At 38.1% G+C, this 26,173-nt stretch overlaps 1 protein-coding gene and 1 long non-coding RNA gene across 6 annotated transcripts in view; both read left to right on the top strand.

Moving 5' to 3' along the window:
• ADAM23 (ADAM metallopeptidase domain 23) overlaps positions 1-26,173 on the top strand; it is a 247,954-nt gene that overhangs the window by 203,540 nt on the left and 18,241 nt on the right. For 2 of the 5 annotated variants that reach the window (XR_002098686.1, XM_019523466.1), the window contains exons 21-24: positions 2,827-2,932; positions 6,431-6,550; positions 7,610-7,778; positions 9,263-9,374. Coding sequence is in view for 4 of the 5 variants with exons in the window: in XM_019523466.1 (XP_019379011.1) it covers positions 2,827-2,932; positions 6,431-6,550; positions 7,610-7,778; positions 9,263-9,374 (507 nt within the window). In the remaining variant the exon portion in view is untranslated. Of the gene's footprint in view, positions 1-2,826; positions 2,933-6,430; positions 6,551-7,609; positions 7,779-9,262; positions 9,375-16,050; positions 16,142-21,691; positions 21,787-26,173 lie in introns of those variants that run through there. The other 3 variants (XM_019523463.1, XM_019523464.1, XM_019523465.1) reach the window with 3 other exon arrangements.
• LOC109302011 overlaps positions 25,085-26,173 on the top strand; it is an 8,373-nt gene continuing 7,284 nt past the window's right edge. The window contains exon 1 of the long non-coding RNA XR_002098687.1: positions 25,085-26,138. This is a non-coding gene — a long non-coding RNA (uncharacterized LOC109302011). The remainder of the gene's footprint in view (positions 26,139-26,173) is intronic.

Below are 26,173 nucleotides of genomic sequence, written 5' to 3'. Positions count from 1 at the left end.
CTGTAGCTAAACTACCCCTGGCATTCAAGCCAGTTTGCTTTAAGTAAGGTTGGGTGTCTTGCCTACATGCAGTATAGACATACCCGGAGAGAAGTGGTGATTCTTTTCCCACATCAGTATGAAGCTAGAATAACTTCATTGAAATCATGTTATACTTTTCAGCAGAATTCAACTCAAAGAATGTTTACATGGAGACAATATTACAGCTTAAGTTGAAATAGTTTAGATGTATTGTTGATGGGAAGCCCCCAGATTGATGTTTTCGATGAAGTATTGAAATTCACAGTATGTAGAATATATTTTGCTCTTGTAATTGCATGGTGTAGAATCATAGATAATTAAGGTTGGAAGGGACCTCAGGAGGTCATCTAAGCCAATCTACTGCTCAAAGCAGGACCATCTGCAACTACATCATCCCAGCCAAAGCTTTGTCTAGCTAGGTCTTAAAAACCTCTGAGGATGGAGATTCCACCACCTTTCTTCGCAACCTCTTCCAGTGTTTTACTACCTTCCTAGTGAGAAAATTCTTCCTAATACATAACCTAAACTCCCCTTGCTGCAACTTGAGACCATTGCTCTTGTTCTGTCATCTGCCACTATTGAGAACAGTCTGACTCCATCCCCTTTTGAACCCCCCTTCAGGTAAGTTGAAGGCTACTGTTAAATCCCCACTCAGTCTTCTCATCCCTGACCCTCAGCCTCTTCTCATATGTCACGTGCCCCAGCCCCCTAATCATTTTTATTCCCTCTGGTGGACTCTCTCCAATTTGTCTGCACCCTTTCTGTAGTGGGGGCTGGGGGCAAAACTGAACACAGTACTCCAGATGTGGTCTTACCAGTGCTGAATGGAGGGGAAGAATCATTTTCCTTGACCCACTGGCAACACACCTACCAATGCAGCCCAGTATACTGTTAGCCTTCTTTGCAACAAGGGCACACTGCTGGCTCATGTTCAGCTTATTGTCTATGGTGACCACCAAGTCTTTTTCTGCAGAGCTTCTGAACCAGCCAGGCAGCCCCCAGCCTATACTGGTGCATGGGATTTTTCCATCTTAAGTGCAGGAATTTGCACTTGTCTTTGTTGAACCTCATAGCTAGGGACAGACATTACACATAAACCAGCTTATATGATCATAAAATGGTTTAAACTGTAACAGAACAGAAGTTCAGTGCACATAAATTGGTTTGAAAATGGCTGAAACCAGTTTGAGATAAACCTGGTTGAATGTAGTATCAGACTTAATTGATTTGGGTCAAACTGGTTTATGCAATGTCTGTCCCAGAATCCTTCCTGGTTTAAGTTAAATCAGAATCCTCCAGCATCCCAGTTGCTTTGCAACTCTGGGTGGGGCTCTGCTCTGTGCTCCAACTCAGCAAGGCTGGCCCCTCCCATCTTCTCCCTGGGTGCAGCTCTGACAGAGACTGCAGGTACAAGGCCTCTGCCTGGCTTCCTCCTGCTCCTCCCTCTCTCCCCCCCCACTCCCTGCTGAAGGAGGGATTCCCCCCTCCCCTCTGCCTTACACAGACACCTCTCAGCATTAGCTAGATGCTAGCAGACCACATGCTGGCTATGGTCCATGCTTTGGGAGACAAGGAATACAGGACAGTGCTGCTTAGGGCTCTTTGGAGCTAATCAACAGGTAGCTGGTAATGTCCCTCCATTCCTTCTTTTGTTTCCTTCTAATGAGAGAACGTTTTGTTTTGATGATTCAATGATAAATGCTCCCTGCTGTGTAACCAAATCCCCACTGGCTCCCTTACTGACCAGCAAGGGCGGGGGGGAGGGGGGGACCCCTCCCTAATCAGAGCGTCCTGCCGGGGCCTGGACACACCCTTCCTCAGTTTAGCACTATGGAAGGGATGGAAGCGCTGCTCTAGCCTGAGATACTGCAGGCATGTGCCAGCATTTTTTCAGTCCAGAGCAGATATCTGTATGGTTACAAACTGATTCAGCCTAGGCAGGTCAGACATGTCTGTCCGTAGCCCATGAGATTCTTTTTGGCTGAATCCTCCAATTTGTGTAGGTCACTTTGAATCCTAGCCCTACCCTCTAGCATACCTACTACTTCCCCCAGCTTGGTGTCATCCGCAAACTTGCTGAGGGTCTACTTTAAGCCATCTTCCAGGTCGTTGATGAAAACATTGAACAAAGCCAGCCCCAGGACCTACCCTGGTGCACTCCACTTGATAACGGCTGCCAACTAGACATCAAGCCATTGATTACTACTCTCTGATCCCAATGCTTCAGCCAGTTTTCTATCCACCTTACAGTCCATTCATCCAGCCTCTACTTCCTTAGCTTGCCTGTGAGAATGCTGTGGGAGACTATCAAAAACTTTGCTATAATCAAGGTACACCACATCCACCAGTCTCTCCACATCTACAGAGCCAGTCACCTCGTCATAGAAGGCAATCAGATTGGTCAGACATCAGTTGCCCCTGGTGACTCCGTGCTGACTGTTCCTAATCACCATTTTCTCCTCCAAGTGCTTAGAAATAGATCCCTTCAGGATCTTCTCCATGATTTATCCAGGAACTGAGGTGAGGCTGACTGGTCTGTAGTTCCCTGGATCCTCCTTTTTCCCCTTCCTTAAATTTGTGTAATGCCCTCTTTTCTTCTGTCTCTTCTCACTTTCCAGTCAATCTGTCATTATGTAAACAGAAAGTTTGCATAAATTAAAACAGAGTGAAATTTCGAAGTATTGTAATACTGTTCTCTTGAGGCAGGTCTTTACACATTTTATGCTAATTTTCATAAAGGACTGTCTTTGCATGTCTAGCACTGTCAGTGGAAAATACATTATCTTTTCATTTCTGCATCAACAGAATCTTCAGGATCTGACAAATTCTGTTATGAGAAGCTTAATACAGAAGGTACAGAAAAAGGGAACTGTGGCAAGGATGGAAACCGATGGGTTCAGTGCAGCAAACAGTAAGTTCAGCTTCATACATACTGTTTGAATTCCATGGCTGAGTATAAGTAGCCCAATATTTCCCCTCATTTTACTGAGCATTTCCATTGTCTGTTTTCCATGGTTTTGAATCCTCATTTTTTTTTCTTTTTCTCACTAGTTTCAAGAACAAAAATATTTCACTCATCAGTTTGCAAAATTCATATGTGGTTACTTTTCTACTTTGACTAAAGCTTAAAATATCAGAATAACAAAAACTGAATACATTTTTTAATGTGTAAGAGTACGCATATGAAGAATAGCAATTCTTCCAAAATTTATATGAAAAAGTTGTATAATGGTTTGCATTTAACAAATAAAGAGAAACACAAATGTGGTCAAACTGAATATCTCTTTGAAATCTGTGCAAATGTTCACAAATACTGTTTGCAATGATCATCTATTTGTGACTTCATGGAAATTTTGGGTAGACAAGAGAAGTCCATTTTAGGCTGATAGACAATTGTTTATTAGTCATATAAAGTAGCAGCAGGTAATCTGTCTAAGATTTCCATAATATGCCCTGAGCATTATTGATTCTTATCAATTATGGTTCTAGTATGACTAGAAGGAGAATAAATTTAAAAACCTATACTAACTGCATCAATAACGTAGATCATCCAAACTACCCCAGAAAAGGACAATATAATGCAGCATAGCAAAAGTGGTACAGGTTTCCCTCGCTTTATTTCGGTTCTGTATGTGTGAATTTGCTCTTATGTGATGACGCTTTTTATACCAAAAATTCATTATATACGAGGTAAATTCACCCTTATGCAATCAGTGTGGTGGAAGCCTGTAGTCAGCTGCTTTATGTCACACATTGTGGAAGTGACACACACCAAAATACAGTCTCCTGTGTGGATCTGTGCTCCTTGCTCGTTGTCTGCAACATGTTTCTATAGTTGCCATCCCCATTATGATAGTGCCCTGTGCTTATGTGTACTGTCAGCTGTTGGTGAGTACCAGAATCATCTTGTAAAAGTGGTAGAAATGGGTCTGGGGGTCAGTACAACTGAGGTCTTGGAACGTATCCATATTTGTTACATTGTAAAATGAGCTCCCTTTATTCAAATTAGAGTTATGCGCCACTTTGCCAGAATACATGTACAGCATAAAGTGAGGGAAACCTTTATGTGATTTGTCCCTGTATACATATCAATTAAAGCATATATATATGCTTCTTTTAATTGATATGTGCTGTTTTACTCAAATTATATATTTTATATTTATAATACTTATTACAGTATTTATAATATTTATATAGTTTATAAATACCCCTTTAATTAAATGTGATTTTTTTTCTACACAACACTGGGAAAATATTCCTTTCTATTTGAATTATTGATGAACTAATTGTTTCTGCATTTATCATTAGGGCCAGATTCTGTCACACTTACTTAAATCAAGTAATACCGTACTTACTGAGTAGTACCACTGAAGCCGATAATGCCAGTTACTATGCCTAGGGACAGACATTCAAAAAGCCTGAGCCTGAATTGAGTCAGTCTTTGCAGAATAGTCTAACCTGTAAAGCTTGAACTGATTTGGAGGTGGGTAGACATTCCCTTTTGATTCTAGAAATGTAGGCGCATGCCTGCAGTGGCTTAAGCTAGAAGCCAAGGGTCACTAAGCTACATGTTGATTAGCTCCAAAAAGTCTGTCTGCCTTTGTTTTCTCCCACAGCATGGACTGTAGCCAGCATGTTGTCTACTAGCTAATGCTGAGGTGTCTGCCTAAGGCAGAGGGGTGAGGGGAGTAATCTCTGCTCAGCAGGGAGAAGCCAGACAGACACTTTGTGCCTGCAAGTCTCTGCTGGAGCTGCAGCCAGGGAGCAGAGGGGAGGGGCCTGCCTTGCTGTGGAACAGAGAGCCTTGCCCAGCCCAGAGAGCATGCCAGGATGCTGGGGGAGTCTGCTTTATCTTAGACCAGCAAGGTATCTGGGACAGACATTGCATAAACTGGTTTGACCCAAATCAGTTAAGCCTGATACTGCATTCAACCAGGTATATCTCAAACTGGTTTCAGCCATTTTCAGACTGGTTTATATGCACTGCACATTCGTTCTGTTACAGGTTTAAACCAGTTTCTGATCACTTAAACCAGTTTGTGTAATGTCTGCCACTAACCCAAAGGGTGTCTTTATACATGCTCTAGGGTGGGGGAGCGTTTTAGTTGGAATGGCTCTCAGAAGATGCTCCAATTAAAACAGCCACAACATCTCGTGTGTTCAGTGCCCTGTGCTTCAAAATGGTGGCGGGACACTTTAATTAAAGCTCTTTCAACACGCTTTAAAGCCCCTGCCTTTTTGAAACGTGGGAGCACTGAATACATGCGACATCAAGGCTGCTGGAGTATTCTAATTAGAACGCTCAATTAATCGAGTCTGCTTTGTTGCATTCTAATTAGAACATGTGTCATGGTGCAGGGCCCCAGGGATGGCTGTGATGCCCCTAGGGCTTCATGACCATGCCAGCTCTGCCCTGTGGACACTTTCTAATCTCACTTGCCATGACTTGTTGGTAAAAAACTTAAGCAGGGAGGCTGTCCATGAATTTGTGTGGCCACGGTCCTGTTGAACACCCCTAAAGCCTGTAGGTTCTTGAATCCCTTGCCAGGTCTTGCTCCGAGTCGGTGCCTCACGGGACCCCTTAAGCCTCAAGGGCTAGATGGTTGGCTCCAAAAACTCCCCTTTACCACACCCCATAACTCATGGACGGTATATGAATATTGTTCCCTCTACTGGGGTCTCAGCCTACTCGACCTCAGCCCTTGTTATGTAGCTAGGCCTTCTAGTCACTTTGTTAGGCCCGGCTTTGAGGCACTAGCTTTAATCAATCTCCTCATCGCTGGGCCTTTGCCCCTTGTCTACTGCACACCCCCTGGCACTGGGCTCTCCGGCCCCTGTAGCTGTGCCTCCCTGGCACTGGGCTCTCCACAGTCATGTGCCCCCTTCTGGGCACTAATGAAGCTGCCAAACCTCCCCTTTAAGCCTCATCCCAAATCTCTGATGCAAATGACAACATGAACGTAAGCCCCTGGACTATAACATAACAATAATGATGGAGGTCACACTCTGCCCCTTTAAGAGGGCAAATTTCTCCCTTAGTATTGTGTGCCTCCTAGCCCTGGGTACCTTATGAGCGCCTGGAGACCTATTAGTCTTGCAGGCAGCAGATCTGGTAACCAAACATCTCTGGATAGCTCTTTTTTGCAGGAGCTCCTTCCCTTGGCAGCTGCCTGAGAACTAATTCCTGTCAGCCCCAGCCCTGGGACTTATATGTGCCCAGGGTCTTGTCGCCTACTTAACATGACTGCCAGTGGCAGAAGCTGGTTCTAAGGTACTTTTGAAGTAATATTGTTGGCTTCATGTCTGTATCACTTTTACCATAGCATTCTTTCTCTTTGCAAATATTCTTGTATATATTAATTTTTATTTGGAAACTTTGATTTTTTTTTTGTTTGTTTTTATTTTGCAGTGATGTGTTCTGTGGCTTTCTGCTTTGCACTAATCTTACTCAAGTTCCACGAATTGGTCAGCTTCAGGGAGAAATTACTCCAACTTCTTTCTACCACCAGGGACGAATAGTGGACTGCAGGTAAAAATAAAATTGACTGGTATTCTGTGTTCTCAAAACTTTAATACAGTTTTATACCAACGCTTTACGTTAGTTATTTTAAATTAAAAAAGAAAAAAATGTTAAACTGTTAAATGTCAATTCATACAAAGCAAAATCATTATTCTGGATGGCATTGCTCTTTTTATTAAGAATCATGTAATTTTCTGCATTTAGGTGTTGTAATTTTGTTTTTTGGTTTGCAGAATACTGTCCAGAAACTGTTATCTAACACTGCAGTGTTACTCAGCCAGACTTTAATGTCTGGCATCACAGTGTTCTTCCATGGAAAAAATAAAAGATGTATGCTAAAAGAAGAAAAGATCTACATGTGAAACTTCATGCTTTTGAATGTTACCACTTCAATGAAAGCTATTGCTGTTCATTTTATGTGTATGATTGGGGTAGGATTTGGGGTAGTTACAGTTTAAGTGGTTACAAGACAGATAAGGATTTTATTGTGCTTTCACATAAATGTTGGGTGTGTTCTTTTAAAATACAATGATAAATAATACTGTAATTGCATTAAAAACACAAAGTAAAAAGAATTCTTTTATAAATATAGCCATTATTCTCTCTGGTTTCTTATTTATTAGTTCCATCATTTAAACTGAATTTTTACTCCCTCCCCCTATTTGAGGTAACTGTTTAAGCATCAAACATTTCTCAAATATGCCTAATATATGAGTATATGTGTAACATCTTCTACTATACCATTTTTTCATTTTAAAAAATTATGTTCTACCAATTATAGATATGAAAAATCTAGACAGAAATTTAAAAACTTCAGTTATTTGTATGGCAGTATTTGGAATCCATTTCCATCTTACAGACGCTTCATTTCAAAATGGTACTAGAGTTGTGGGGTACCTGGAAAGATTTTGATATAATTTATGACTACCAGGATTTTTCCCGAATGTACTTTGCTTTGGAGGAATAGAGCTACGAGGGTTTTAGAATCTATGCTATGTTGCCTTTAATGTTTTCAAAAGCTTTTAAACATAATATTAAACAGTATTTTAAAACTTTTTTTTCCCCTAGGGGTGGTCATGTGCTGTTAGACGATGATACAGATTTAGGGTATGTGGAGGATGGAGCTCCATGTGGCCCTCACATGATGTGTTTAGACAGGAAGTGCCTACCAATTCAGTCCTTGAACATAAGCAGCTGTCCAATGGGATCTAATGGAAAGGTCTGTTCAGGTCATGGGGTAAGTCTGTTTCAAGCTAAACTTCTTTCAATACCCATTATAGCTAGGGCCCAGTGTACATGTGGATTGCTGCACCTGAACCATTCAGCAGACCTCCTGTTTTGACAAATGCAAGTGTTGCATTTTGGCCAACTATTGGTCTGTGAGAGCGTAAGAGGTCTAGAAAATTTTGGGTTTTTGTTTTGGAGGCAGCAGAAATAGGGAATAGAAACAAACATTCAGGTATGCTCCAAAAAGGCTACAGGAGGCAAAGTAAGTTCAGCTTCTAGCAACAAGTCTAATCTGAAGCATATAGATATCACAGACCAACATCCTTCCAGGGGACATCATTATCTGACTGACAATGTCTTGGCTGCTTGAGAAGCCCCTTTTTATGCCTGAGATGTTAGCACCTGTTTGACTCTGATCCTTTATGAAAATATAGCTTTGATTTTCTAAAATAAGAGTTGTTTTTGTGCAGCAACACCAGTGGTGGTCAAGCTTTTGGCCCCATGGGCCAGATGAGTAGCATAGAGTCCGTCTGTGGGTGGGATCAGGCCATGAGGCCTTGGCAAATCCCCCTCCATGTCCCAAAAAAATGGGATTAGGTCCTAGGGGCCTGGCACTCCTCCTCCTGTCCCCCTCTTGCTGGGATTGGGTTTGGGGGGGGGGGGGCAGCACTGCCGCGCCCCACGTACACCAGGATTGGGTTCTGGGAGCTGGCACCCCCCCCACCCCTTGTGCCAGGTTTGGGTCTTGGGAGTCTAGTGCCCCTCTCACACCAGGATTGGGTCCTGAGGGCCTGGTACCACCCCTGTTTGTTTCTGCATGCTAGGATTGGGCACCAGACCCAGTGTGCAGGGCTTGGGGCTTGCAGTGTGCTCCGCCCAAATTTCACCGTTACATATGCAATACCCTCCTGTCACCTGGCCCCACCCCACTCCCAGAAATAGAGCCGGAAGCAGGAGGAGGGAGGGAGTGCCTGGTCACTTTGGCCACCTAAGTCATAGGAGTGGTGAGGGCAGCAGCAGCTGGACAGGAGCCTGGGGACCTCATGTTCACCCCCTAAGGGATGTATGTGGCCCACAGGCAGCCAATTGGATGGCCCTAGGTTAGATTTTGGCTTCGTTTCAAGTTTTGTTTATGAGGAAGCATGCACCGCATTTCTTCTTGCCACCAAGACCCAAGATCAAAATAACCCATGCAAAGGCATAACAGAGGAATCCTATTTCTGATGTCCCTGAACAAGTGAGTTGTCCAAGAAAAATTACTTTTGAAACTTTCCACATTGTTTTGTCATCATCTGTGAGTGTATTCAGTAGGGAGTCTAAAAAATAAACCTATAAAACCAGTTGTTCTTGTTAGTGATTTCTTTTACTCTGAATGATAATTACTCTTATTATACCATGTTTGGTAAATGTTATCTTGTGACTTAAACAGTATCTTCAACTGCATAACCATAATAAAAATGTATCTCAAAATTAATCATTTTTTTCATCTTCCAGGTGTGCAGTAATGAAGCCACTTGCATTTGTCATTTCACCTGGGCAGGGACAGACTGCAGTATTGATGATCCTATCCGGGATAATGGCAGCAAGAAGGATGATGGACCCAAGGGTTTGTGTGATTTCAGTTTCACTATTTTGCACATATTTAGAGTATCCATCCCTACTAGCATAAGCAGAATGTTGGCAAGGTGAGGTATGACACTATCTCTTTCAGAGTCGAACAGGAAAACTTTGTCTCCCATGAAAGGTATATGAATGTTGATTTTGAAGATTAGGAATATAGCTTAACTCTTCTAATCTCAAATCCCATCTTTGGAGAGAGACCAATATAGAAATCCCAGCATATCCTGATTTTCTTCTTATTTTCTGTCCTTTTAATAAGACACAATCTTCATGAACTAAAAACTACATTTACTAAGTTTTGAATAATTATTCCTATATTGTAAATTCATTATTTAATTTTTTACTGAAGATGTTTCCAGTTGCTGGTTTCTTTTGACTTTCTGTTCTTGAGAGCTGTGATACAGAAAAGGGAGAAATGGAATTTCCCTTGTACAAAAGTCTCATTTACAGTTATCTCAACTGTGGAGTTGGGGGGTCAGGTCCTTGTCAATCTGGAAGAACGTTTACAAAGATTGGTTTGTATGCTTCGGCTTTCAGATGGAAGGACTGTAAACAAAGACAAATATTAAGAACTTTATTATTAGTAATCTTCCTCCTCCACGTAAAAATCTCCTAGATGTCTTATTGACTATATAAGTAGAAAGACTGTGAACAGCTATTAGGGAAATTTTTATGAGAAATATTTTTACGTGGAATGGTATGTACGTGAAATTGTGACTTTCAGCCTCCTCCAGAAACCACTTTACATGGTGCATATGGGTTTGGATGCTGGTATTCAAGGTTTATCAATTTTCTGAGTCACCAAGACACATTGTCCAATGGCCGCCTAGTTATCCAAACTTGTACATTTTTAGATATGCTCCCATTACATGACCAAGGGCCTAGACACATAACATATTTACAGCAGTGAAACCTGCCTTTACACTGGTGTAAACAAGGAGTGGACATGTATATTATTTGTTTGGTGTAACTTATTAGAATCTGCTGTAGAGCTACTGCAGGAAATATCAGGGATAAAACAAACTGGTATAACTAAGACCAGTAGATGTGTTCTGCATCTGCTTCTATCCTTGAGTGGCCATTTGCTCAATTTAAACAGGTTATTATTGGCTACTCCTCCTAAATCTGTAAAATTCCCAAAAAGTCAAGGAAGGACAAGACCTTTAGCTTGGAGATTTTGTGCCTCCATGTTGGCACTTTGCTCCTAGCATACTCTTCAGCCCGCAACCCTCAATTCCTAGCTAAGTCATTCTAGTAGAGCTTCATTACCAAGAGCTCTAAGTACACCTTTCCCATAGAGCCTCCCAAATTGGGCATCTATCATGAAGGAAGCTCTATGAAAGATACTGCATTTTTCTCACGGTATCTTCAGAGATGCATCATCCTGACTGCACCAGTATCCAACATAGGGCTGCCTTGTTTCTACAGGAGCTAGCATAATTCCTAGCCCTTTCCCCTCGCATAGATCCTTACTAATTCTAGAAAAATGTCTACAGTCTTAGTTGAAGGGGCACAGTACTATGGAGTTGTATGCCTCCCTTTCTTTGTGGCTGGGGTAGATCATTTAAGAGCACTTAAATACTTGTCTTCTTGAGGGTTCTTTAAATAAAAAAGATTTATTTGTTTAATTTATAAACAAAAACAAAATAGACAAGCAGAAAAGTGAATCTCTTTATCTAAATTAAATTCCTATAGTTTAAACTTCATTCTGTGCTTGCAGAACAGAAACAATTTTGAAAATGAATGTAATAAATCTGACATATTCTGAGAGAGTGTCTTGGTTTAATAGATGTCCCCCCCCATATTTACTTATTAATATGATTTTTACCAGCAGATACAGACATATAGATTATTGTGACATAATATAGTGCCTCTTGACAAAGAAAGTTTAAATATTTACTGTTTAAATATTTACTGTTTGTTTTCATTTATTTTCTTATAAGAATGAGCCATATGAAGAATTGACCATCCGTCTTTTTTAATTTGTGGTAATGGTAATTTATTGGAATTGAATTTCCATGAGATTCATAATAAGGAATTGAACACTGACTGCTTTCAGTTACTTTTTTGGTGTGCTAATAGAGAAATTCTTTTTGGAAAAAGACATCAGGAAGCATACAAAAATAAATCATTTTCTGAAATGATATAAAACTCTAAAATACTTGAGTACTTTCCATTAAGATTTTTTGTTTCTTTTTATTACTGACATTTCCTATTTCACATGTCACCATATAGTGAACAGGCATGAGCTAAAATGCTTTCTATACTTCATAGCACAGAATTTGAGTTGCATTACATTGCAAAAACAGAAAACTCAATTTCCTCAAGATTAGGATAACACAGATTCAATTGTGAGAACAGTATAGCTAGATTAACTCCAGTGTCACAAAATGTCATTTAGTATGACCATAGTTGTAAAGAGCATACTAGGATTATTGTACTGACTCACAGAATCAATGCACTAACAAATACATGAAATAACAAGCTTTTACAGATTGAATAGACACATAAATAGAATCCATGTCAAACCTTCAATTTTTACTATTTTTGGTTGCACATACCATGCTTTTATACATGTCAGTGTTCAAGAGGTTAAATCTCACAGTGGGATGTGGTTATCTCTTCATCCTCTAATGCAGCTACCTCCAGAATGTAAAGAATACTGGAAAAACAGCTTCTAAGTATCGCATACAGGATATGTATTAACATTCTACAGTGTTAGAAGTTACTATATTTATTTTTAGATCGTCGTTGTAATTTGCATTTACTCCAACTCTTAGATTTGTTGCTTGCTTTGAATTCTGACACTTCATGTATGTGGGGGGATTGGGATTTCTAATCTTAACTCTAATGCTTGTGCAAGAAAGCTTGCCATGGCTTAAAAATTCTTCTACACCTACAGAAACCTAAAAACCATTTTAACAATTCGTTCCCACGCACTTGATGTATACTATTCATGGACAAAACGTCTGTCTTCTTGTGGGTATATAATTATGATAATATGGAGGGATGTATATGCATAATATTCTGTCTGTTAAAGTGAGAATTTGAATAGTTGCAGTTACAGATAAGAGTAAACAATATATAGTTAAACTTGAAATGTCACGTTGGTTACACTGCTAGGAACTTTGTCAAATTAAGAAATTTCACAATGGTCACTTTCTTTGAGGAGCTTAATGTTTTGGAAAATAGGTTAAATTCTTAGTTTACTTGTCTACCATTATATCTATTGCTGAAACCTAACCTTAAATAGCATGAGAGAAGTTAATTTCTCAGGGGTGGCTAACAATAGTTTATCAGAGATGTGAAAATTCATATAATTGATTAACAGTTTTTCACACCATAAATCCCTGCATTTTTCTTATTATGATTGGTACTATGTATAGCTAACATATATTGCTTGCTTTGTTTATTCTGTTATGATAATTGATGATTGCTTGCTGCTCCTGTTGCACTTTTGTTTTTCTTTCCAGACCTTTCCATCATACATCAGTTGCTTTTGCCTCTTTACTGTATTTCAGAAAATTAGTAAAATTTGCCTCTTTACTGTATTTCAGAAAATTAGTGGTTTTTAGTTATTTTGAAATTAATTCATAGGAAGTTACGAGCTAGTCTAAACTCAGAAACTTACTGTATCCTACACAAAGCGAGTCTAAAGCATTGCAGGGCAACAATAATATTTGGAAGTGAAAGAAATTCTCCTATTATTATTCTTATTATTTGGCTACTGAAACTTGGAGCTGCTTGCAGTATTGGCTTTGAACTTGAAGTCAGTGGAGCTCCATGAACATAAAGGAATCTTTCTGTGCATTTTTAGTATCAGGCTTTGGCCCTGGTTTGATGTAAATGTGTATTATATTTGATGCTTGCGTCTCTAAAGTAGACAAAGGTTAAGGATATTTTAAACAAAACTTTTTTTCAGATTGAGCCTGAATATGTGGACAGGCATAAGAGCCATACTAGCATTGAATGCTACAGGTATAGGCTGTTACAGTGTAACTACTGAGATTAGGTTTGTTCCACCATGTAACATTAGGAGAGTAGGAATCCTTGTCTTGGATTCAAGTACCAGAGCCAGAGCTGAAACTGCTGCTGTCTTGGTTCTGGGTAAATACAGTACTGTGTCTGCACACTCCCATAACAAGTTTAAAGTCACAGTGATTTAGCTCACTTAAACTGCTATAAGAGCGTGCAAGTATTATAATTACATTGTAACAATAGATGCAAGACAACTCTTCTTCTCCTCCTAAAGCAGGTGAAAGTTGCCTCTGTCCACAGCCTGTTTCACTTGTAAAACTTCTTCATCATTGAAACTAGAAAAATAAATGCACGTTAAATTCAGAGATATTTATGCTTTTCTGATGTGATGCTAGTTATGGCCTTTTACTATTATCCAACTAATTCAGAATATTTTAAATCTTAAAATATAGGAAGAATACTGGTATTTTTTGTTAGAGGAGAATTTCCTTCTGGGTCTGAAAAATAAATGTGTAGTAAGAAATAGTATCAGCAACTAGAAAATGCTGAAAGCCAAAGTCCTTGCCTAAAAAGGATATTTTGTGAATATTTTCTCCAAAAGCTGCCATGTTATATAATTTAAAATACAGAAAAGAAAAAAATGATTTAGAAATAAATTATTGGTTTAGTAATACAAATACTCATATCCATGTGTAGTAGATCTGGCTGAAAAATGTTTTCCCACAGTGAAACATTAAAAAAAAATAGTTTCCACATGAACTTGATTTAAAAGCTTCGTTTCAGTTTAGTTTTAAGAAAACAATATTTTTAAAATCTGCACCTTCCCCCTCCCCTCCAATTTTCTCTTCTCTTTTTGTCACTGCATGTAAACAAAGAAATTGACATCCACGGGATCCCCTACCTCACAGAGAGGCAAGACTAATGCTTTGAAGATTGAAAGGTGCTCTGATACTAAAGCAATAAGGCCAATAGTCAGTGAGAGGAGGAGAGAGAGAACTTTGACTAGTTTTGGATAACCATAAAGGAGTAGGAGCTCTCTATTAGAGTTTATCAAAGGCTTCCTACTCTGCAACAGAGAAAACAGGTCCAGGAAACTTCCCTTATATCTTGTGTCTTACGGCTACCCAAAAGAATCCTTATTAAACTTTTTATAGCAGATCCATTGTGCCTCAGTTGTGTAAATTTTCTTTGGAGTAAAATTTGACAAGCAAGTTCTCAGGCTTGGAGCTTATGTTCATTACATAAACATATTCTAAGCAGTATGTTTTTATGTTCTCAAAGCCAAAAAAAAAAAGAAGTTTGCTTGTTTTAACAGATTATTTTCATGAATAAGTTAAAAACACCTATTTCTGTCAAAAATGTATCCAGGTAAACCTTTAGTTAATGGCAAACAAGTCTGCTTACAGCTTAAGATTGTATTCAGTGTGAGAAACTTCTAAAGAATCAGACAAGTGTGTTTTACCAATGTATTTTAAATTAATTAGGTTTTTAGTTTGGCTATCAATACTATTCTCATCAACAGAAAATTATATCCATTTCAGAATTTTCTCTTACACATAACCCTTTGCTTTTTGCCTAAAAAGATGACAGAAGGTTGTACCTAATTATGCTAAAATACTACATAACACCACTACATTCAAATTGCTTTGGAAAAACTTGATGTTGTATAAGTCCTCTATAGGCACAATTTCCCATTGCCTTGTTCTCTGGGAAATAATCATTTATGTTTGTGTAATATAGTTGTAAAGCAGTGTCATCTTGATTTAGTACTGTTTTACACTCAATCTGGAGTCACTTTGCACAAGGTTTAAGTGAGTATGCAAAGGTCAAGGTATTGGAGAATCAGGTCTTTTCTGTCCACATTGCTGAAACTGATATATAGTGAAAATAGATAACACCTTATTTAGAGCCCCTAGTAGTGTTTAAAAGCAATGAACCAGAATGACAGGAAATGAGCTTTTCTTAGAGGGATGATTAGCAATTATTTGCTCAATTTAGGTGACTGGCAAAACTCCCACTGACTTCAAAGGAAGCCTGAGCAGGCCCACACTGCATAATTCAGAATCCTGTGGTATCTCTCTTTCAGAACTCAAAAGTTGGTTCTCGTCACACTGGTGTCTGGGACATGTTTTCTCTATATCCTATCTTCTTAACTGCATTTTACTTATGTAGGGTGCAGTAGTTCAGTGTTCACAAGGGTTTGGAATCACCTGACTGTTTCTAAACAACTTTATCAAATGTAATATTTTAATCACGATTATTTCGATTCACTTAGTTTAATAACCTGGATACAGTATGTTTCTGGTGGTGGAAGAAAGTTCTCTCACTGGTTATTTGTTCATGTTTTATCTTTTATATTTTAATCAACTGTAGGTTGAAAATATTTTAAACAAAGATATGCTATAATCTCAGGTTAAGATCCATTATTAAGTTTAAAGTTTACACTAAAAATTCATATTAAAATGTTTGTTAGCTTTTTAGTCAAGCCAGAATAGCTTAAATTATTTCCATATTTTTTTAAAGCTACAATATTTGTGCAGAGAAAGGTTTATTAGGTTTGAACTGTGTGACAAAAATGGATTACAAAGTAAAATATGCCTTTGAGGAGCTATTTTATTTTTATTTCAAACATATACTGTATGTGATCATTTCCTTAAAAAATCTTCCCTTTTCCCTCCACACAGTGAGCATGGCCACTAACAGGCTAATAGGTGCAGTGGCAGGGACCATTCTGGCTCTGGGGGTGATTTTTGGAGGCACAGGGTGGGGAATAGAGTAAGCATTCTTCTTAGTTTGAGTTTTATGTTTGGTGCCTAGTGTGTGAGGTAACTGTACGCACCTGAGCCCTCTGTGTACTATCCCATTAGCTTTGTGTCATGTGGTGACCGTATTCGTTATGTGATTTGAACGTGTCCGTGTCATGTGATTTGCTCATGCGGTGTTGAACCCTCTCCTGTCTGGGACAATGTGGGGCATAAAACAATAACTTTGTGAATTTTTACATCATCACAATTAATACAATGAAATGTCTAAATGTCTCCATTGCTCCAAATTATTACAAAAATAAAAGGAAAAATAGTAATTTAAAGATTATGACAATCTGTTTTGCAAAATATAATGTAATAGAGCAACAAGGACCATTTGATATAATTTATGTATTGGTTATTCCAATCAGTGGGGCTTTCATTTTAACAATGGGTCATAAAATCCAAGAAAGAAAATAAAACTTGATTGTATATGTAGGCAGCTTTCCAGCAAAGCTTCTTAATGTTGTGTTGCTAGGGTTTTCACTTACCCCGGGGAGCAGAGTATGACATATATTTTTGAATCATTGGAAAACTGAAATCTGAAGTGTAGGCACACTACATACTTCCCAGTTTTAGCCACGCTTGGATTCACACTACATATATGTGTATATAATGGTGGTAATTCTGGAATCAACTCCTTAATTCTGAGTACTTAGAATACACTACAAACCATGGAATGAACTGCCGTTATTCTGCTCGTTTGACTTTTTCATCTTCATTCTGCCCACTGATTTAACTCCATAGAATTCTAAAATTTCAGTCCCATGATAGTGGTTTCTCTGTGGAAAAAATAGCATGTGATCTCATAACTGAGACTATCATCAAGTATATGTACAAGGGAGCCTAATTAAGGTTGCACAAGCAACCGTAGTTCTGGTAACTCTTAACTTTTGAGTGCTTGACTCTCCAACATTAACATTTTTAATGTAGTTTTTTAACTATTGTGTTACTATTTTTTTCCTAAAACATACTGTATCATGTGAATTAGTTGGTTTCTTAGCAGTGGAAAACTTTTGTATTCACAATGGAGCCCACTATCACTTGAGTCAGTAGAGTAACTAATAGCAATAGAAGGCTGTTATCTTCAATCCACCCAACCACTGAAGATGGATTCCAATTTTGCCAATTTGGGTTCACAGCTATTCACTAACAGAAGAAGACTGCAGGGACTCCAGGAGCCTGTTCCAGATGCAGAAGGAGCGTGTGCTCTAGTAGACACAGACCATTCAGCCCGTTCTTAAACCCCAGCACCTTGTCCACACTGGGAACATCTACACGAGACACTATAGCAACAAGCTATTGTACTGTAGCATCCCAGGCACGAACCATGACAGTGACGCTCATGCACGGTAGTAACAAGCTACAGCGCAGTTGCTCACTGCTACAGCACAGTAGTGTCAAAAAATAACCGTGTGGTGCCGGGACTACACAGTAATGCCCATTACTGTGCAGTCATTTAGTACTTGCTTAAGCAAGTACTAAATGACCGTGCAGTAACAACTGCACAGTTGGCCACTCGTGTAAACACAACAACTGTACCATGGTTCCTGTCCCATTTCTGCTCTGCTCCTATCCAACTTTCTCATTCCCTCTGCACCTAGTCCTTCCCCTGCTAAACCTTGCTTTCTGTCTCCTTTCTCCTGTGCTACACGCTCCACACATCTTGGCTCCTGCCCCCTTTTCCTCTTGGCTTTTATCAAACCCTTTTAGTTCCAGTCCTGTTCTGCTCTTATCCACCCTTCTTTCCTTTGCTCTCTATCCTTCCCCATTTCTCCCAATCCTGTGACTATTACAAGTCTCTCAGTTCATTCCCCTTCTGTATTTAAATCAGATTGCATTTTCCTCCATTTTGTAGCCTGGTTTTCCAGGAAAAAGGGCACTGAGAGCACACTTCAGACAGTAGCCTCTGGCTACTGCCAGTAACACTTATAGTTGAGCCCCAGGTGCTCTAAGATGGGACATGCTTAATATACACAGAATTCTCTATTGAATGTGTTCAGATTTGAATGAATTTTCATATGGATGGCAAAAGGCACAAACCTAATACCAAGGTGACACCCCTCCAAGATTTGGGGTCTCCCTCCAAAGTTACTACAGTTTCTCAATGAAATAATTGCAAAATTTTTAACCATGGACAATTTACTTTTTTTCTAATCTTATTTTTGGAAATGGCTGAACTGCTTGAGCTGAAGTTTCTCGTAAAATGTCAGTCTGACACAGATATGTGACATTGAAAATTTCATCCTGAATATTTAAGTTTGGTAAAATAAAAACCGGGTCAGATAATAGAAAGGGTTATACAGTTTTAATTTGGGCCTTGCTGTTAAGGTTGCCTTAGATAAACTGGTTTCTTAATTCTTTTTTTATATATATATTTTCAAAATATATATAAAAACTTATTATTTGGAGATCTGTCTGTCTATTTGGGTAAATAACAGATGAATATTTATCTTTATTAACACAGGTGTCATAACATGTGTCTCTGTGCACTGAAGACTGAAATGCAGTCTTGGCCCTGCTGAAGTCAGTAGTTAAACTCCTTTGGCTTTAGCACAGCTCAGATTTCATTCTGAATGTAAACCATAGACATTTCCACTTTCTGTACTGATAAATTTTGCAAAAAGAGGAATTTCTCATCATGAATAGGAATGGTCACTCCCAGTCCATTTGATCAGTAGCATTTATCTTGTTTTCAGGGAAATGGGTGGTTTTATCCAAACCATTTTTAAGGACACCCTTCAGCTGTCTAATGTGTTGTTATACCATTTTCAAGCTGCTGTTACGGGTGCTTGTTTTATAAGTTTTTTTCTGGTCAAGAAGAAGTAATGTCACTTCTCTAGTTATAGTAATACTTACAATCAGGGCAGAACCCAGAAAGGGGTTTTATCAGGAATGTACTGATATTCACAACAGTTGCAGTAACTTTAAGGTTTTTTCCATGTTATCTAAACCTAATTTTTTCATGTAATTGTGTAATTGTATTTTAATCTGAACTGAATGTTTCTTAGAGGAGACATTTTTATAGTAACGGTATTGTCATTGCAAAATATATGTGAAATAAGTTTTATGAAACACATAGTAATCGTATGGAAAATACATTTTCTGTACTACTAGACATCTTACAAGCATCCAGAAATGGCCATTTCTGAACTTTCTTTTCTAAATTACTATCAGTTAAATATACTAGATACAATATTTCTGTAGAACAATGACATTCTATGGCTAGGGAGAAAAATCAGTTGTATGGATTTTTCAAAGCCTCCAAAACTCTATGTGAACACAAATTACTTACTCTTAAAACTTATAAAAATAGTATGCCTTCTTTCATTTTTCCATTGCTGGGGAAAAATGATATGAATCATGCTTCTGAATCAGGTAGATGTAGTAGACAAAAATATTAAGACTTCTAGTTCTTAAGGAAAAAGTTACATATGGAAACAGAATGCCCATATGGCAGCATTGTTTGTCCTCCCACATGATCAGTGTTGTTGACTCATAGCCAAGTCTCACTGTGAAGGTAAGTCTAGTAAGATATGTTTTTCTAATAGTAGAACATTTACCATGTATTGTTGTTTATATTTGTGTACAGCTCATACATGTTAAGATTGCTACATTATTTTTAAAGTTCAGTTTCTAATTAATATTCCTAGATACTTTGTATTGTATTGGCAGGAAATATTTTAAAATGGGATTATCTAAATTCATTTTAGATTGCTTTGAAGTTATTTATTCAGGGCATGTTTTGCTGTGCTTACCTGTGGTGAGTAAATATCTTGCTTCATTTAAGTGAAGTGGACTGTTCAGAGTCCAAGACACTACTCAGTGTAAGTGGTGCAAAATCTTGGCCATGTTTTTAAGGTTGACAGGAATTTTTTTTTTGTTATAAGCTCTTTATAGTATCTCAGAATGATAAGTCATTAATGATCTACAGCAGGGTATGTATACTGTATAATCCCTAAATTGTGCGCTGACGTGAATTAGTAACTCATATGCTATATATAGAACAATTCATTCTTTGTATTGTATGTTGCAAATAAAAGTTGAAAGCTTGGTTTTATTCAGTCTGACCAGATGTCTAAAATCAACCCCATAAAAAACAAGTAACATATGTAATGTACTATACAAATATAGATCACTGGAATCATTTTTCAGATCTAGGATGTACTTTCTCACTGATGTTTCTGGAGCTAGGGAGAAGGTATCTGTGATGCTGAAGTAGTCCTTTAATTCTTTCAGCTATGTTAGTTGCCTGTACTCCGTTCTTTCTCCAGTATTTTAGATAATCCTTTTTTCTACCTTGCGTATCACTCTGACAGTATTCCAAACACCTTCAAACACCAGAAACAGAGATATTTTATTTAAAATAACCAAATTAGCATTACAGTAGCTGAATACTTTCTTGGAACCCGCTATTAAAAGTAATTTTAAAAAGGCTCTTCATGGGCATTCAAATGTTTCTGCATGATTATAGGATATGTGATGTGAAAAAAACATTGTTGTGTTAAATTCAATCTTCCCTTAGACTTAGCTTTACATCAGTGTGTGTCTGGTAATGGAGAACTTCATGGTGAGCAATTAATTTGGTCACACACGCACACGTCAATCCTATTTTGTATTTTCCTTCCCTCCCACTCCCCATGCAAATAGAGCACTTAAATAAGATATTCTTAATTGATCCTCAAGTGTTGTCTTGCCCTTTTCAGAAAATTACACAAATGTATTTTGTCACCTCTTTCTTGTCTTTTTTCCTGCCCCACTTGTTGTTCAGTGGCTGCTTGAGGATGATGAAGAGGTGCTTTGATGTTTGGAATGCTTCAGTGGGAATGCAGCCTTTATTTCACCTTCAGATCTTTACTATTTTTAATTTAAAGTTTACTTCCTTCCCATTTCTGCCAGTTTATAGTCAGTAAACTTAAACCATACAGTAATTTCAAACCTATAGACCTGATGTTGCAAAATACTGTGTAAGATAAGAGGTGCTGAACATATTCAGCTCTGATTGAAGTAAAAGGGGTATGAGGGTATCTAGTAACTTGTAGTATTAAGATTTATTAGCAAACAGAATTGATGGGTTTTGATTTGTTTTCATTTGCCATAGGAACGAATTATGTAAGCATTTATTATTACATTCATGTTTTATTACCATTTGAATCAAAATTCTAAAAAAAATTTAAAGAATTTTCTTTCTGAGTTTACAAACCCTTTACTAACCTGAACTGATGACTCATGTACTGCATACTGAATGGAATAGTTAAGCCACAGAATAGAGTAAATGTCAGGTTTGTTAAACTTTGAGAGAGATAAAAATCTGGGATTGATAAAGATCCATAGGATAGTAAAAAACATTACAATAGCTTTATTTATACCTACAGTTAAAGAAAAGTAAGTTGGGCCCTTTGAAAATGTTTAGAGACCTGCTGCAGGGTATTTGTTTTCCTAAACTGATTGACTACATTTCCCTTATTGTGAATGAAGTGGTTGGTTCTTACGTCTTTCTTCCCATAATCCTTTATCACAGGTCCTAGTGCCACCAATCTTATAATAGGTTCCATCGCTGGTGCCATCCTGGTAGCAGCTATTGTCCTTGGGGGGACAGGATGGGGCTTTAAGTAAGCAATGCCGCATGTCTTCTCTTCAGTGGCTATGGCATTTCTATTTTCTGCTTACATCACTAAGTTTTGAGTTTCTGCTACAAGACTCCAAGTAAAAACACTGCTTCAAAAATTAATTGAACTCACACTGAAGAAGGGGAAAAATGCACTAAAATCCACAGATGTCACCAGGGTGCAAACTAGGAGAGCAGTAGAAAATGGATCTTGACTATCAACCTCATAGGAACAAATCTAAAAAAGGCGCTCTCTGTTTATGAAGGTGTGCTCACTCCCTGTAACAATATTATTGTGGCTTTCGTTACAGCGGGCAAATCTACACATGTCCTTACGGTGCCTTTGTTACTACACCGTCATTTAGTACTTCCTGACGGTGCAGTAACAGCCTGTACTGTTGTTTTTAGTTGCTACGTCGCCATAGCAATGCACTATAATGAGGGAGTGCATTGCTACGCCAGCATGGATATGGCATCACAGTTTGTGACCACCGATGCTACGTTACTGTAGCATGTTGGTACAGCGATGTAGTGTCGTGTAGATGTGCCCAGTGAGCAGGAAATAATCACAGTGATAAGAACTCAAAAGGACTATTTTAAAAAGCCATGAATACTGATGTTATGTGTGTCAAACTGTAAGATATGGAGTATGCTAAAGCTGGTTAGGAATTTTCAATCAAGTGTTCTGGTTTTCAGCTCAAAAAGAGTTTGTTTCCAAAGATAATTTATAGTTAAAAAAATGGCAAAGTCAAAACAAAACACTTACATTTTGTAACAAACCGTTGTGATTTGTCTGAACTTCTGTATGGTTTTTTTTTGAGTTCACAATTTTTTCCCAGTCTGTGATTAAAAACCCCAAAAGCTAAAAAAGTTAACTGTTTCTCAGATAACATATTACACACAGTTTAATATAAAAAATATATTGAGCTATGCATGATATAAACTGTTCAACACAAACACTCAATACATTGAACTAATGAAGTGGATCTAAATTTGGAGGTAGTAGGTATGTCTTCATGTTCATTAATGCACAGCAGTTATTACACATTTAGTTTAGTACTTGCTTAATGAAGTGCTAACTAAATGGCAGTAAGTACAGTTATTGCGGAGTAGCACTGGTGCCTGATTTTTTGTGACACGTACTGAGCAGTATCCTAATAACACTGTGCAGTAGCATATTAGCACGGTTTTTGACTGGCACACTACTGCGCAGTGTTATTAGGCTGTGCAGTAAGCATCTCTTGTAGATGCACCCAGAGTCATATAGCAATTTTGTGATTTGTACTTACTTTCTAAGTATTGATCTGAATATTTGGAAATTTATATTTAAATCCTAATTCTAGCTTTTTAAACTGGATATAAGACTGCTTTTAATAAACTTTTAAATTACTTGAGTTGAAAAATATTTCAAAAGGAAATCCTATCCTTAGTCATCTGACAATATTTCATAATTTTGTACTAATATGTTCTAGTTAATATGAAGCCCACATTCATGTCCTAAATATGTGCTAAAAGAAACAAGGTCTAATTATTAAAAAAAAATACATTGTGAATTCCCAGAGAAAATCACTTTACTTCAAAGAAGTACTCAGTCCATATACATCTGATGTTTATGACAGACTAGACCAAATTCGGATACATTATGCTTCCATTGATTGGGCAGGACTTATGCCTACTGCCACGGCTGAGGGTAGCATTTGATGGAGCAATTAGAACTGAGAAAACAGAATGGATGAATACTTGGCTCCTGAGGCATTTTTTCTAAGTGATTTTCGTCTTTGGTTAAGAGATTTTTTCCCTCTCTTCACCATTATCTTTCTTTTCTCTCACCTAGAATATCTGTGATTTAGAAGAGAGAACATTTCAGAACAGTGAAGGCTCTATTAGGTCTTTCCCAGTACAGTATAGTATAGCTTCACAGTATGGGGGCAAAAAATATCAGTTCTATATATTGATAGATAGATATTTTAGTCCTTACTTTTTTATAATAGAAAGTGCCCTTAAAATCCCACTGAGTACTTAGAAGTTATTTGCTGTCTTTCAGACCAGCCAAGGGCAGCAATTCAAGGTTCAAAATTTTCTCTACAAAAGTTGATTGTTTCAAATCCCTTAAAACTCAAGGAGGAACATAGCTGTGTGTTACTTTTGATGTTTGTAATTATGTTATCTGCCCCAAAAGAAATATACAATCCTGAACTCGGATATTGATAGATTTTTTAAAAATCTGTTTACTTTAAAAACGTATTAATTTATCACACTGATACTTAAATAAATAAATCTGTCAAGGGTGGGGGAATCTTGCTGACAGGTTTTTCCCACTCTCTACAACTGCTATTTCCGTTTCCTGCCTAAGGGAGCCTCTTCTGGGTCCCACCTTCAAAATATGCAGTTTTATCCTGCCGAACAGGATGTAAGGTGCTCTCCTGCAACTGGTCCTCTGCCATTTCAGACAACAGCTCATCTAACAGAACAGAACTAGTTTCACTGGAGAGGTCCTCTGCTCCTGGAAGAATACGTGGAGGCAAGATCTGCTTCTAATACAAATGCGTAGTATCAATGTGACAAATTAATAGGTTTTTAAAGTAAACAGATTTTAAAAAATCTATCAATATCTGAGTTCAGGATTGTATATTTCTTCTTCCCTATATATATATAGTTTTTATAAGAATATTAGGGTTTAAAACCAAAATGTTCACCTTTTTGTATTGCCAGTTTTTAAAGTTTATTTATATGTGAGGCAGGCAGAGTTTGGCCCACAAATCAATACAGGTCTTGTGGTTACAGAATTAGCTGTTAGTCTGTTCCCTTGTTGCCTTTATGAGTGCACACTGTGGTGTCAGGCTCTATGCCTTCAACTGCCTTGGGACAGAATGCAGCAGACCTCACAATCGTAGACTGGGTCTTAGGCTATAATACCATGAGTATCAACCATGTCCACCCAACTGTGTTCGGACATCTGTGTTTTTTCCCTTTCAGACTCCTATTGTTGGCATTCAGGGACCAAACACTGTTCTTGAAGCCAAAGTCTCATGGCTGTTTGTTTGAACAGTTAAAACAAAGCATTTGGAGACGGACACTCTGTGACTGTTTTGTAGGTAGGTCCATCCTCTTCAGATGCCCCAGTCAGATCCCACTGTCTCTGTCTCATTTCCTGTCTCTCTTTTCAAACTTTCTAGACCTTTTTATATTATGAAATTTTCTTTTAGCTGTTATCAAGTGCTTGTAGAGAAGTGGGTTGTTGGTTGTAGCCATGGTGATCTAAGGACATAGGCAGACAAGGTTATTCGGGTAAATGTGATATTTTTTTATTAGACCAACTAAATAGTTGGGAAAATTTATTCTTTGCAAGCTTTCAGGCACAAACACCCTTCTTCAGGCATATTGAGAGTCTGTAGAGAAGTGGCTTATCTTAAACCATTTTGGTTACTTCATGCTTGTTTTCCTTATGGTCTCTTTATCAACTAAATCCATATGTTAATACAATATACACACTAATAACTAGGTTTATATACAGTATTTGTAAATAGTAACAGAGCAGGTCTAGTCTCCAGTTCTTTCACAATTCTTTATAGCAGCAAAATTTATTATGATGCTGTGTTCTTCCATTGATTTGCTCACAAAATAACTTGTGACTTCAGTGAGTGTTTCACATATTGAAAGGTAGTAGGATGTAGTTCATTGTCTGTTGTTTAGGATTTCCTGATTTGTTACATGACTTTAAAAGTGTGCTTAGAAGTAGGTAGAACAATAGCTGAGATAACCTTTTGAAATATACAGCTACAAAATTTGGTCTTGCAAGCCGAATCCCAGTATAGTAAGTGGGACTTCCTCGAGCAGAGTAACTGCAAGATTGCTAAGAATGTAAAAGGCCCAATCTGTAAAAAAAAAAAAAATTACTCTTTACACATTTTCTGTACATATTACATTCTTTCATGGTACTTTGCAAAGTTAAATTTTATGACTGTATTTGCATTTTACTTGCATGTATCCTATTAAATGCAGAATTATAAAAGAAAAATATATGTCCATATTACTGTAGTGCATAAATTATGCAGATTATACTTGGGTATCTAATGTTTATGTCCTAATACAGCAATTCTCAACCTTTTGGCCCTGCAGGACAGATGAGTAGCACAAGACTAGTCTCTGAGCCAGGTTCCTTGTGGGGTTAGTACCCAGGGTTGAGCCCTGTGCCACCCCAGCCCTGTACACCTGTATGAGACTCTGTGCTCCTCTGGTCCCACGTGCCCAGATTGAGCCCTGTGCTGCCTCTGCCCAATGCCATCACTACATTGACCCCGTTCTACATAAGCCCTGCTGTGTGTGCCAGGATTTGGCCACACACCATCCCAGCTTAAAGGTCCCCCATCTATCACTCAGAACCATGTTATCTGG

Source organism: Gavialis gangeticus, unplaced genomic scaffold (assembly GCF_001723915.1).
Source record: "Gavialis gangeticus isolate Ggan-Ray unplaced genomic scaffold, GavGan_comp1, whole genome shotgun sequence".
Lineage (NCBI taxonomy): Eukaryota > Metazoa > Chordata > Crocodylia > Gavialidae > Gavialis > Gavialis gangeticus.
Note: the sequence above shows the minus strand (reverse complement) of the source record. Positions and strands in the feature narration are given on the sequence as shown.